Source organism: Callithrix jacchus, chromosome 4, assembly GCF_049354715.1.
Source record: "Callithrix jacchus isolate 240 chromosome 4, calJac240_pri, whole genome shotgun sequence".
Classification (NCBI taxonomy): Eukaryota; Metazoa; Chordata; class Mammalia; order Primates; family Cebidae; genus Callithrix; species Callithrix jacchus.
The window spans coordinates 45,560,237-45,572,749 of record NC_133505.1 but is presented as its reverse complement, the minus strand read 5'-3'; the positions used below and the strand labels follow the sequence as shown (position 1 = coordinate 45,572,749).

General features: G+C 45.5%; 1 protein-coding gene across 1 annotated transcript; it reads left to right on the top strand.

Moving 5' to 3' along the window:
* The first annotated feature begins 10,890 nt into the window (after positions 1 to 10,890).
* On the top strand, positions 10,891 to 12,279 carry LOC100392038 (transmembrane protein 217B). The gene is made up of 2 exons (XM_035295511.3): positions 10,891 to 11,012; positions 11,543 to 12,279. Exon 2 carries the CDS (start codon positions 11,570 to 11,572, stop codon positions 12,131 to 12,133), a length of 564 nt encoding a protein of 187 aa, XP_035151402.2. The 5' UTR covers positions 10,891 to 11,012; positions 11,543 to 11,569; the 3' UTR covers positions 12,134 to 12,279.
* The last annotated feature ends 234 nt before the right edge of the window (positions 12,280 to 12,513 follow it).

Sequence of the window (12,513 nt, the reverse complement as noted above, 5' to 3'; positions counted from 1 at the left end):
TGGGAAGAATATCCAAGAGCAGAGCAACCCATTTCCTGAAAAAAAAAAAAAAAAAAAGCTGTACATTTCTCTCTCTCTACACACACACACACACACACACGCGCGCGCGCGCACACGCACACACATAAAAGATAAGCTGGGCACCTGGAATCCCAGCACTTTGGGAGGCTGAGGTGGGTGAATCACTAGGTCAGGAGTTCAAGACCAGCCTGATCAACATGGAGAAATCCCATCTCTACTAAAAATACAAAAATTAGCTGGACGTGGTGGTACACTCCTGTAATCCCAGTTACTCAGGAGGCTGAGGCAGGAGAATCGCTTGAACCCAGGAGGCAGAGGTTTCAGTGAGCCGAGATTGCACCACTGCACTCCAGTCTGGGCAACAGAGTGAGACTCCAAAGAAATAAATAAATAATAAAACACCCAGGCATCATGAGCTTTCTGTTGATTTCTTAAAAATTAAACGGAGGCCAGGCGCAATCACTCACGCTTGTAATCCCAGCACTTTGGGAGGCTGAGGCAGGTGGATCACTTGAGGTCAGGAGTTCAAGACCAGCCTGGCCAACATGGTGAAACCCCGTCTCTACTATACAAAAAAAAAAAAAAAAAAATTAGCCAGGCATGATGGCTTGCACCTGTAATCCCAGCTACTTTCAAGGCTGAGGCAGGAGAATCGCTTGAGGCCGGGAGGTAGAGGTTGCAGTGAACAGAGATCATGCCACTGTACTCCAGCCTGGGTGACAGAGTGAGACTCCATCTCAAAAAAGAAAATAAATAAAAATTAAAATAAACGAAATTAAAAAAAAGCCTTTTTTGTTGTTATTTAGTTTTCATTGAAAAGAAAAATCATTGTTAAAATCCTTTTCAAAAAAATTAACTCAATTTTTGTAAGATAACTGCTCAGTCGTAGAGAGACAATTTACCCAGGTCCAAAGACTTCAAAGGCTGTTCTGCTTAACTATGCTAAGCAGAATTTTGGCCCCTGTATTAGTTTGCTGGGGCTGCCATAACATGGAGTGGCTTAAACAGCAGAAATTAATTTTCTCACAATTCTAGAATTCTGAGATCAAGGTGTCAGTAGGGTCGGGATTTTTTTGTTTTTTTGTTTTTTTGAAGCTTCTTTCCTTATTTTGTAGATGGCCACTCTCACTTCCCTATGTTTTCACATGGTCATCACTCTGTCTGTGTCTGTGTCCTAACCTTCTCTTTTTTTTTTTTAAAACGGAGTCTCGCTCTGTCACCAGGCTGGAGTGCAATGGCTCGATCTTGACTCACTGCAACCTCCACCTCCCGAGTTCAAGTGCTTCTCCTGCCTCAGGAGTAGCTGGAACTACAGGCACATGCCATGACACCCAGCTAATTTTTTTATTTTTAGAAGAGACAGGGTTTCACCAAGTTGGCCAAGAAGGTCTCAATCTCCTAAACTTGTGATCCACCTGCCTCAGCCTCCCAAAGTGCTGAGATTACAGGTGTGAGTCACCAGGCCCAGCTAATCTTCTCTTCTTATAAGATCATGTCAGATTAGGTCTGACACTGATGACTTAATTTTAACTTAATTATCTCTTTAAAGACCCTGTCTTTAAATACAGTTACATTCTGCAGTGTTGGGGGTTAGGATGTCAATAGAATATTGAAATCCCCTGCTGTGGAGGGCACAATTCAGCCCATAACAGCCCTTATGACCTTTGCCCCCTGGTATCACACCTGTGAGTATGACAAAAGGGACTTCGCAGATGCAATTAAGGTGAAGGACCTAAAGGTAAAGAGATAATCGTGGATTGTCCAAGTGGGCCCAATCTCACCACACAAACCCATAAATGGAGAGAACTTTCTTCAGTTAGAGGCAGCAAATTGTGGCAGAAGGAGAAGTCAAAGAGATTCCAAGCGGGAGGACTTGATGCCCCGCTGCTGGCCCTGAGTGCCCAGGAGCCAGACCTGGAAGGAGGCCTCTAGAAGCCACGGGTGGCCCTCAGCTAATAGCCTGCAAGGAAGTGCAAATGCAAGGAACTGAATTCAGCCAACAACCTGAATGAGCCCGGAAGGGGATTCTTCCCAGTATCTCCCAAGAACGGTCCTGCTAACCCAGGATACCTCCATTTCTACCTTGTGAAACCTGGAGCAGAGAAACCACAAGTGGAGTATCGAGGCAACTGGGACTGGTGACCCACAGAACTGAGATACCATTGTAACTCTGTTGTTTTAAGCCACTCAATTGGTGGTAATTTGTTACGGCAGCAATAGAAAACAAATCAACAGCCAACTGCAGAGTCAGCACATTAAGGAAAAGTACTAGAAATTAAGTCTATAGATGGCTGTAACTTCGAATGAGCCAAATAATAAAATGAATCTAATGAAGTTACTAGTGGAACTGAAAGTTGTTAGGGAGATGAGTCAGATTTTCCAAAGTCCAGTTGAAGAGTGACCTCCCACAGAGTAAGGGCTTACTCTGTTCAGTTGAGTTGGAGCTAAATTCTAAATAGTTGTTAGTAACTATGGATGGATCTTCTCCTGACAGTTAAAAATCTTTATCTGGTTGGACAAGTCTTTGTAGCAATGTGTAAGAAAATAATAACAATAATAAAATAAATCTTTATCTGGGTGTCTGAATGCATAAATAATACAAATACATCCCCCTCTTGAAACTATCAACAAGGAAATAAATACATACAATTACGGCTATCCTCAAGACTGTTGTGAAACTCTAATACAGTGCCTGGCACAAAGTAAGCTTTTACTAAATGTTTATTATTATCATCATTTTTTTTTTTTTTTTTTTTTTTTTTTAGACGGAGTTTCGCTCTTGTTACCCAGGCTGGAGTGCAATGGCGCGATCTCGGCTCACCGCAACCTCCGCCTCCTGGGTTCAGGCAATTCTCCTGCCTCAGCCTCCTGAGTAACTGGGATTACAGGCACACGCCACCATGCCCAGCTAATTTTTTTTTGGATATTTTTTAGTAGAGACGGGGTTTCACCATGTCAACCAGGATGGTCTCGATCTCTTGACCTCGTGATCCACCCGCCTCGGCCTCCCAAAGTGCTGGGATTACAGGCGTGAGCCACCGCGCCCGGCCTATTATTATCATCATTTTTACTTTTGAGACAAAGTCTCTCTCTGTCGCCGAAGCTGGAGTACAGTAGCACAATCTCGGCTCACTGCAATCTCTGCCTCCTGGGTTCAAGCAATTATCTTATCCTCCTATATTGGTCAGGCTGGTCTCAAACTCCTGACCTCAGGTGATCCACCTGCCTCGGCTTCCCAAAGTGCTGGGATTACAGGCGTGAGCCACTGCACCTTGCCTTATTATTATTTTTTTAAGATGGAGTTTCACTCTTGTTGCCCAGGCTGGAGTGCAACGGCATGACCTTGGCTCTTTGCAACTCCACCTCCTGTGTTCAAGTGATTCTCCTGCCTCAGACTCCCGAGAAGCTGGGATTACAGGCATGTGTCACCAAGCCCGGCTAGTTTTGCATTTTCAGTAGAGATGGGGTTTCACCATGTTGGCCAGGCTGGTCTCAAACTCCTGACCTCAGGTGATCCACCGGCCTTGGCCTCTCAAGGTTCTGGGATTACAGGCATGAGCCACTGTGCCCGGCCTAAACGTTTTTTATCATTTTCTCATTTCACTGATATCCTTGTGAAGTAAATATTTTAATTTGCAAAATTAAAACAATTTAATACTGACTTTGTATATATCTTGATGTATATATATATATGAGAAAAAAAACTGTAGGAAAAAAATGACCCAGTAATGAGATTTTAAAAGTCACAAACAGGAATACAGGGGGGAAAAAATTTAATGTTTCCATGTTACAGAGAGTTTCACATTTGCATTATCAAGTGAAATGAGATTTCTAAAGCAAGAGTCTAGAATTCTAAGGCCTTCCAGAGAAAGCTAGGCAAGTCAAATAAATGGATGAGGTTGAGGGGTATGATGATACTAGGGCTGGGTATGGTGGGTTGCACCTATGGTCCCAGCTACTTGAGAGGCTAAGGCAGGAGAATTGCTTGAGCCCAGGAGTTTGAGGCCAGCCTGGGTAACACAGAAAGACCCCATTTCACCACAATTAAGTTCATAAACATATATATCACCTTCCAGCTTCCGTGTATCCCTGACTCCTGTCTCTGTCCACACCACCTCCACCGTCACCAGGAACTGATTTGCTGTCACTATATATTAGTTTGCATTTTCTAGAACTTTACATAAATGGGATAATACAGCATGTACCCTGTTTCAGTCTGGCTTCTTTCACTCAGCATAATGCCTTTGAGATTCGTCCATGTTGCACTGTGTATTGATCATTCATTCTTCTTATTGCTGAGTGGTATGTCATGGCAGGAATGTACTGCAGTTTGTTTATTCCTTTGCCCATTGAAGGGCATCTAGTAGTTTGCAGTTTTTAGTAATTATGAATAAGAACACTGTAAACATTTGTATACAAGACTTTGAATAGATTTATGCTTTCATTTATCTTAGGTAAATATCATTTTAATTTTTTAAGATGCTGGCATTTTTTTTCCAGAGTGGCTATACCGTTTTATATTTCCACTGGCAGTATATGAAATTCTAGTTCCTCTACCTCTTCACCAGCACTTAATACAGATGGTCATTTTTCATTAAAGCTAGTCTACTTTTTTTTTTTTTTTGAGACCAAATCTCACTCTATTACCCAGGGTGGAGTGCAGTGGCGCAATCTTTGCCCACTGCAACCTCCGCCTTCTGAATAGCTGGGATTGCAGGTGTGAGCCATCATGCCCAGCTAGTTTTCATGTATTTTTAGTAGAGATGGGATTTTATCATGTTGGCCAGCCTGGTCTCAAACTCCTGATCTCAGGTGATCCGCCTGCCTTGGCACCCCAAAGTGCTTGGATTACAAGCATGTGCCACCATGCCTGGCCGAGCTATTCTAATAGTATATAGTATTATATCATTGTCAGGCAATCCTTCATGTGCTTACTCAGCATCCTTATATCTTCTTTGGTAAGGTATCTGTTCAAATCTTTTGCCCATTTCTAAAAATTAGGCTAGCTGGTTTTTTTTTATTGTTGAGTTTTGGGAGTTCATTATATTTCCTGGATACAAATCTTTTATCAGATATATGATTTGTAAATATTATTTTCCAGTTTGTGCCTTTTCTTTTCATTCTTTCACCTGTGTCCTTTGAAGAGCAGAGATTTTTAATTTCAATGAAGTCCAATTTATCAATTTGCTATTATTATATTTATTTATTTAGAGGCGGAGTTTTACTCTTGTTGCCCAGGCTGGAGTGCAATGACGCGATCTCGGCTCACCGCAACCTCCGCCTCCCAGGCTCAAGTGATTGTCCTGCCTCAGCTTCCCGAGTAGCTGGGATTACAGGCGCCCACCATCACGCCCAGGTCATTTTGTATTTTTAGTAGAGGCCAGGTTTCTCCATGTTGGTCAGTTTGGTCTTGAACTCCTGACCTCAGGTGATCTGCCCGCCTCAGCCTCCCAAAATGCTGAAATTATAGGCATGAGCCACCGTGCCTGGCTATCCATTTGTTATTTTATGGACCATAATTTTGGTTATGATGTCTAAGGAATCCTTGCCTAACCCAAGGTCACAAAAGTTTTCTCCTATTTTCTTCTAGAATTCATATTTTTCTGTTTTATATTTAGGTCTATAATCCATTTTGAGCTCTTTTTTTATGTGTGTATGAGAGATATGGATCAAATTTCACATTTTTGCGCTTGGATCTCCAATTATTTCACCATCAGTTGTTGAAGAGATTATTCTTTCTCCACTGAATTGACTTTATGGATACATGTATACCCAATTATTGACTCCATTCTGTGCCACTAATCTATATGTCTCTCTTTATGCCAATGTCGTCCTGTTTTGATTATAATAAATAATTCTTTAAATCACATTCCTTAATCTTATTTTAGCTACTCTAGGCTGTCTTAATCTGTACTGCCATAACAGAATACTCAAGACTGAGTAATTTATAATGAACAAAATCATGAACTCCTGGGCTCAAGCAATCCTCATGCCTCAGCCTCCCAAAGTGCTGGAGTTACAGGTGTGAGCCACTGTGCCTGGTCCATTTATTTTTAAAATTTGTTTTATTTTATTTTTTGAGACAAGGCCTCGTTCTATCATGCACACTGAAGTGCGGTGACATGATCTTGGTTTACTGCAATTTCCATCTCCTTGATTTAAGCAATCCTCCCACCTCAGCCTTCTAAGTAGCTGGAATTACAGAAGTGTGCCACTATGCCTGGCAGATTTTTTTTTTTAAAACGAAGTCTTGCTCTGTCGCCAAACTGGAGTGTAGTGGTGAGATCTCAGCTCACTGCAACCTCTGCCACCCAGGTTCAAGCAATTCTCCTGCCTCAGCTAATAGTCATGCTGAGGTAAATTATAAAACTTCTCACCCTATTGCCCTTCTCCTTTCTTCCCATCCAATTGTATGTCCACTTAATGGACATACATTGCATTTTTTTAAAAGGCTAAATTGATGTCACCAAACATTATAGGAAGTTCAACTTCCAGTATGACAGCACAAGGAAATCCATGGAACTGCTCCCCAGTGAAACTGTTGAAAATTATTTTTAAAACAAACAAATCTGTAAGGCCTCTGGAAATGTCCCCAGTGGCATGCAACAGGTGAAGTATCTGTTCAAGAAAATCAATGATCTGATTTTAAAAAGTGAGAGTCAACGTGAACTCTATAGATGTCAGCTCAAGGCAGGGGGCAGGAACCTGGTGCCCAGGCAGACCCTGCTGAGAGAATGTTGATAACAGAGGGCCCAAGGCTGAGGTAGGCTGGGCCCCAGCACAGGCCTTCCTCCACAATCTGAATCTCCTTCTTACTGGCTCCCAATTCAGAGGACTCCCGAGCAAACCTCTCTCCTCTTCATTCACCACACTGGCGAGCTACCTCTTTTGTGGGGCAAAGGAAGGGGCACAATCACACATGAGCAGAAGACAGGGCTGTCCTCTGGCTGACCAGTTTCCAATGGGGGACAGCTTGTCGGAAGCCTGACTTGGCCTTTCTCTGAGATGACCATATGGTTTGGTAAGGGCCTGCTCTCTCTGCTTCCAAGACGGTTCCTTGTTTCTGCGTCCTCCAGAAGGCAGAAACACTGTCCTTACATGGCAGAAGGGATGGAGAAGCAAAAGAAACTAGCTAGTTCCCTCCTGTCCCCTTATAAGGTCGCTTATCCATTCATGAGGGCTCTGCTCTTATGATTTAATCACCTCCTCAAGGCCCCTTATTTTAATGCTGTTGCATTAGGGATTAAGTTTTAACATGAATTTTGGAGGGACAAACAGTCAAACCATTGCAGTTACCATTTGCCAAGCCATCCTCATCACTGTCTTCCCCACTCCCATCCTAAGTGCGCTTCTGTCCCTGTGCTCCTCACCTCGGTGGATGGGCTGTCTTCCATCCAGGTGCTCATCCAGACTCCTTCTCCCACAGCCCTGGACCCCAAATCTGTCCCCCAACATCCCTCTGCTGCCTTGCTTCATCTCATTTCCTTCCGTAGCCTCTCAACTGCTCTGCCTACCTCCACCTTTGCTCCCTTTCTGACCCATGGCCCTCAAAGCAGCAAGAAAGATTTTTCTAAAATGCAAATATGGCCAGGCACAGTGACTCACGCCTGTAATCCTAACACTTTTGGAGGCCAAAGCGGGCAGACCAGTGGAGGTCAGGAGTTCAAGACCAGCCTGGCCAACATGGTGAGACCCCTTCTCTACTAAAACTACAAAAATTAGGTGGGCATGGTGGCGGGCACCTGTAATTTCAGCTTCTTGGGAGGTTGAAGCAGGAGAATCGCTTGAACTTGGGTGTGGAGGTTGCAGTGAGTCGCAATTGCGCCACTGCACTCCAGCCTGGGCAACAGAGTGAGACCTTGTCTCATAAATAAATAAATAGCAAATCTGGTTATGTCTGCCTGCTTGTCTCTCTCTCTCTCTCTCCTCTCTCTCTCTCCTCTCTCTCTCTCTCTCTCTCTCTCTCACACACACACACACACACACACCCTGAAGACCCTCTCCTTTGCCTTTCAGAGAAACATCCACATGGCTGGTAGTGGGTAAGGACCCTTCCTGATCTGGCCCCTGCCAACCTATACAGGTTTCCCCTCTGCTCAAGGCATGCCAAACTTGCTGTTTCCAAAATGGCTGTTGCCTGTCCCTGTGCCTACCTGGATGTTGTGCCCTTTGCTGGTGGTGAAGGCCCTCCCTTTTCTGCTTAGTTAATGCCCTTGTCCTTTAAAACCCAGGCTCAGGCCGGGTGTGGTGGCTCATGTCTGTAATCCAAGCATTTTGGAGGCCAAGGTGGGCAGATCATCTGAGGCCGGGAGTTCAAGACCTGCCTGACCAACATGGTGAAACCCTGTCTTTAAAAAAAAAAGGGCCAGGCGCGATGGCTTATGCCTGTAATCCCAGCACTTTGGGAGGCCGAGGAGGGTGGATCACAAGGTCAAGAGATTGAGACCATCCTGGTCAACATGGTGAAACCTTGTCTCTATTAAAAATACAGAAAAAATTTAGCTGGGCATGGTGACGCGTGCCTGTAATCCCAGATACTCAGGAGCCTGAGGCAGGAGAATTGCCTGAACCCAGGAGGCAGAGGTTGCGGTGAGCCGAGATCGCATCACTGCACTCCAGCCTGGGTAACAAGAGCAAAAAAAAAAAAAAAAAAAAAAGAGCCAAAGCTCAGCTAAGAAAAAGGCTAAAAAATAAACAACAACAACAAAACAAAACAAAACAAAAAAGAACCAAGCTCAGCTATTGCCACCTCCAGAAAGCCGCCCCTGCTTCTCATCCAATGATTTTCATCTCTCTTGTTGTTACATCTTGACAACACTGAGCCATCTCTTTCTTTACCACATTTATCACACTGCATTGTAAGCTTCCTGTTTTCCTTTTTCTTTTCTTTTTGAGATGGAGTCTTGCTCTGTAGCCCAGGCTGGAGTGCAGTGGCATGATCTCGGTTCACTGCAACCTCCGCCTCCCGGGTTCAAGCAGTTCTCCTGCCTCAGCCTCCTGAGTAGCTGAGATTACAGATGCATGCTACCATGCCCAGCTAATTTTTATATTTTTAGTAGAGATGGGGTTTCACCATGTTGGCCAGGCTGGTCTTGAACTCCTGACCTTGTGATCCGCCCATCATGAATTTTCTTTTTTCTTAATTAAAAAATTTTTTTATTTGTTTTTTAATTTGTCCAGCTTCCACACGAGCATATTTACCTGTCTATCTCCAGTACAAAGCTCAGCCCCCAGCACCTAGTAGGTACTCAATAGATGTTTGCTGTGTGAGTGTTGAATGAATAGAATGTACCGGAGGCTGCAACAGAAAGAGAAGTCAGGTCGTTATTATAGTGACCCAGGAGAGAGGTGCCAAGGGTGGGGACCAAGGCTGGGGCAGCAGAGCTGTGGAACCAGTGGAGTTGATATAGACATTTCCTTGAAACTTGCAGCATGGACATAGAGCAAAGGAATAAAACTGTGGTTCGGGGCACTATTTTTGGATAATTCAGGCAAACACCCCATGGGTAGTGGCTGCTCTGGAAGCTGCCCTGTGCACCGGGCAGAGATGAGGTTTTGTTATGCAGATGGGGAGGTATCAGCGCAGCTATCTACTGGATAACACACTGTCTCCCTCCTGGGTCCCTCCAGGTTCTAGGGAGCACAAAGAGGTTTGTGTATCTGGAGATCTGGAGTCACACGGGGTTGGGAGGATGGTGGGGAATAAAGTATAAGAAATTTGAGATGAATCTGGAAAACATTATGCTAGGTAAAGTAAGCCAGATACCAAAGGACAAACGTTGTATGATTCCACTTATATCAGGCACCTAGAGCAGTCAAATTCATAGAGACGGCAAGAAATGGATAGCAGGGACCAGGGGAAGAGGGGAATGGGGAGTTGATGTTTAATGGATACAGAATCTTTGATGGGGATGATGAAAAAGTTCTGGAGATGGCCGGCCATGGTGGCTCATGACTGTAATCCCAGCACTTTGGGAGGCTGAGGTGGGCAGATCACTTGAGGTCAGGAGTTCAAGACCAGCCTGGCCAACTTGGTGAAACCCTGTCTCTTCTAAAAATAAAAAAAAATTAGCTGGGCATGATGGTGCATGCCTGTTATTGCAGCTACTTGGGAGGCTGAGGCAGGAGAACCGCTTGAACCTGGGAGGCGGAGGTTGCAGTGAGCCAAGATCATACCACTGCACTCCAGCCTGAGTGACAAAGCAAGATTCTGAAGAGAGAGAGAGACAGAGAGAGAAAGAAGGAAAGAAAGAAAGAAAGAAAGAAAGAAAGAAAGAAAGAAAGAGAAGGAAAGAGAAGGGAGGGAAGGAGGAAAGGAATGAAGGAAAGAAGGAAGGAAGGAAGGAAGGAAGGAAGGAAGGAAGGAAGGAAGGAAGGAAGGAGGGAGGGAGGGAGGGAGGGAGGGAGGGAGGGAGGGAGGGAGGGAGGGAGGGAGGGAGAGAAGGAAGGAAGGAAGGAAGGAGGGAAGGAAGTTTCCAACAAGCTGTCCCCCATTGGAACAAGGAACCGTCTTGGAAGCAGAGAGAGCAGGCCCTTACCAAACCATATGGTCATCTCAGAGAAAGGCCAAGTCAGGCTTCTGACAAGCTGTCCCCCATTGGAAACTGGTCAGCCAGAGGACAGCCCTGTCTTCTGCTCATGTGTGATTGTGCCCCTTCCTTTGCCCCACAAAAGAGGTAGCTCGCCAGTGTGGTGAATGAAGAGGAGAGAAGTTTGCTTGGGAGTCCTCTGAATTGGGAGCCAGTAAGAAACAGATTCAGATTGTGGAGGAAGGCCTGTGCTGGGGCCCAGCCTACCTCAGCCTTGGGCCCTCTGTTATCAACATTCTCTCAGCAGGGTCTGCCTGGGCACCAGGTTCCTGCCTCTTACCTTGAGCTGACCTCTAGAGTTCAGGTCTAACCTAGGTTGCAGCTGGAGGTCTGCCTGCTGAGCCTTCACCAGCACAACAGTGGCTCATCATTAAGGCATCTTGGCCCTGGCCATAGAAGACAGTAAGTCTTGCCTGGATCCATAAACCTCCACCCATTCCACTCCTGCTGGCCAAACCTGTGACTTGGGACAAGGCTGGGCCATGCCCAGGGAACGAAGCAGGGAAATTCTAAGGGCTTGGAAGGAAAGAGTAGTGGGGCCAGGGGATGTCACGGACGATTCCAAGTCTTTGAGGAGCCATGAGTTTTCTGACTTCAGAGAAGCAAACTCCCCAGATGAAGTTTGTACCATCCTTATTCCCAACACAGGAGCCTCTGGGTTCCCACAAACCTACATCATCAATAGGAGCATTCTCTGCCGCTTTAAAGCAAAGCTGGAGCTGGAACAGCAGAACTGGAAGGTACTTAGGAGAGAGTCAGGCCAGGGATATATCCATTTCCTGATGATGTGGTCACATCTAGCTAGTTAGGTCAGAGCAGGGGCCAGCCCCCATGTCCCTTAACTTCCAGCCCATTGCCTGTTAGCGCTCCTATTTATATCTCAGGCTAGCTCTGCCGTCTTGTCACATGTCTGCATGATTTTCTTCCTGCAGGAGGTGCTCTGGTAAAACAAGTATAAAATGAATGCCTGGATGGTTTCCCTCGTGGTGGGCATACTCTCTGTCCTCAACACCATCCAGTTCTTCATCTTTGACCTGAATCGGACTACACGCATTGGCTCTGTGTTCAGCATCTACATGGACAAATTCAGCATCTACATGGACTCAGAGTTGAAGCTAGTCACTTGGATCCTGTTCCACAGGGCTAAGATCAGCACTGCCCTCTCCCTCACCACCATCGTCGTCAGCTGCTTCCTCCTTTACTGTATCTATAATAATATCTTCCCGGGGCTGCTGATCTATGCCATGTGGATCATCACTTATGAGCTCATCAACTTCTCCATAGTCCTGCTCCTCAACAGTATCATCAGAGATCAGTTCAAGCAGCTGAGTCACTTGTACTTGATCTTCCAAATCTCACACACGGTCCTGCACTTTTTCTGTCTGCCCTTCATCTTCAAGCACGCGTACAGCCTTTACAAGGAGCCCCCACCTGTGAACAAGATAGCCCACCACAGGCCCCCCTCCACCAGTGCAGTGAACTTAAGACTACCTGTCCCTCGGAGAATGTTGCACCGGAAGTGAAACTGACCCCTGCCGGGAAAGGTGGGAGGGAACGTGCTCCTCAGCAATGGAACCCTCCCTGCCCCGCCAGTCTTCTGTTGATGCTGCTTGGTTTGTCAGGGCTTTTGAGTTTTATGCACTGTGGAATGATCCTTGGGAGAGGGCGGGTTGTGTGGATCAATTATTGTGCAGATGTGTGGTGTGACTTGTTTTAGCAGTTAATGATATATGCGGCCTTGTGTTTACTTAACCATCTCACTGGTGTCTGTTTTTGCCTCTCACAGTCCCCTCTCCTCTGCACTTCCTTAGTTTCTAGTTTTTCCTTTATGGGTTGGCCCACAGATGCCCGTTCTGCTGAGTCCTTTGGAGCAGCATTGCCCAACAGAACTTCCTGTGCTGAT

Excerpts from the sequence above, each read along its gene's own strand:
- LOC100392038 (XM_035295511.3), top strand. The coding sequence starts at position 11,570 with ATGAATGCCTGGATGGTTTCCCTCGTGGTGGGCATACTCTCTGTCCTC.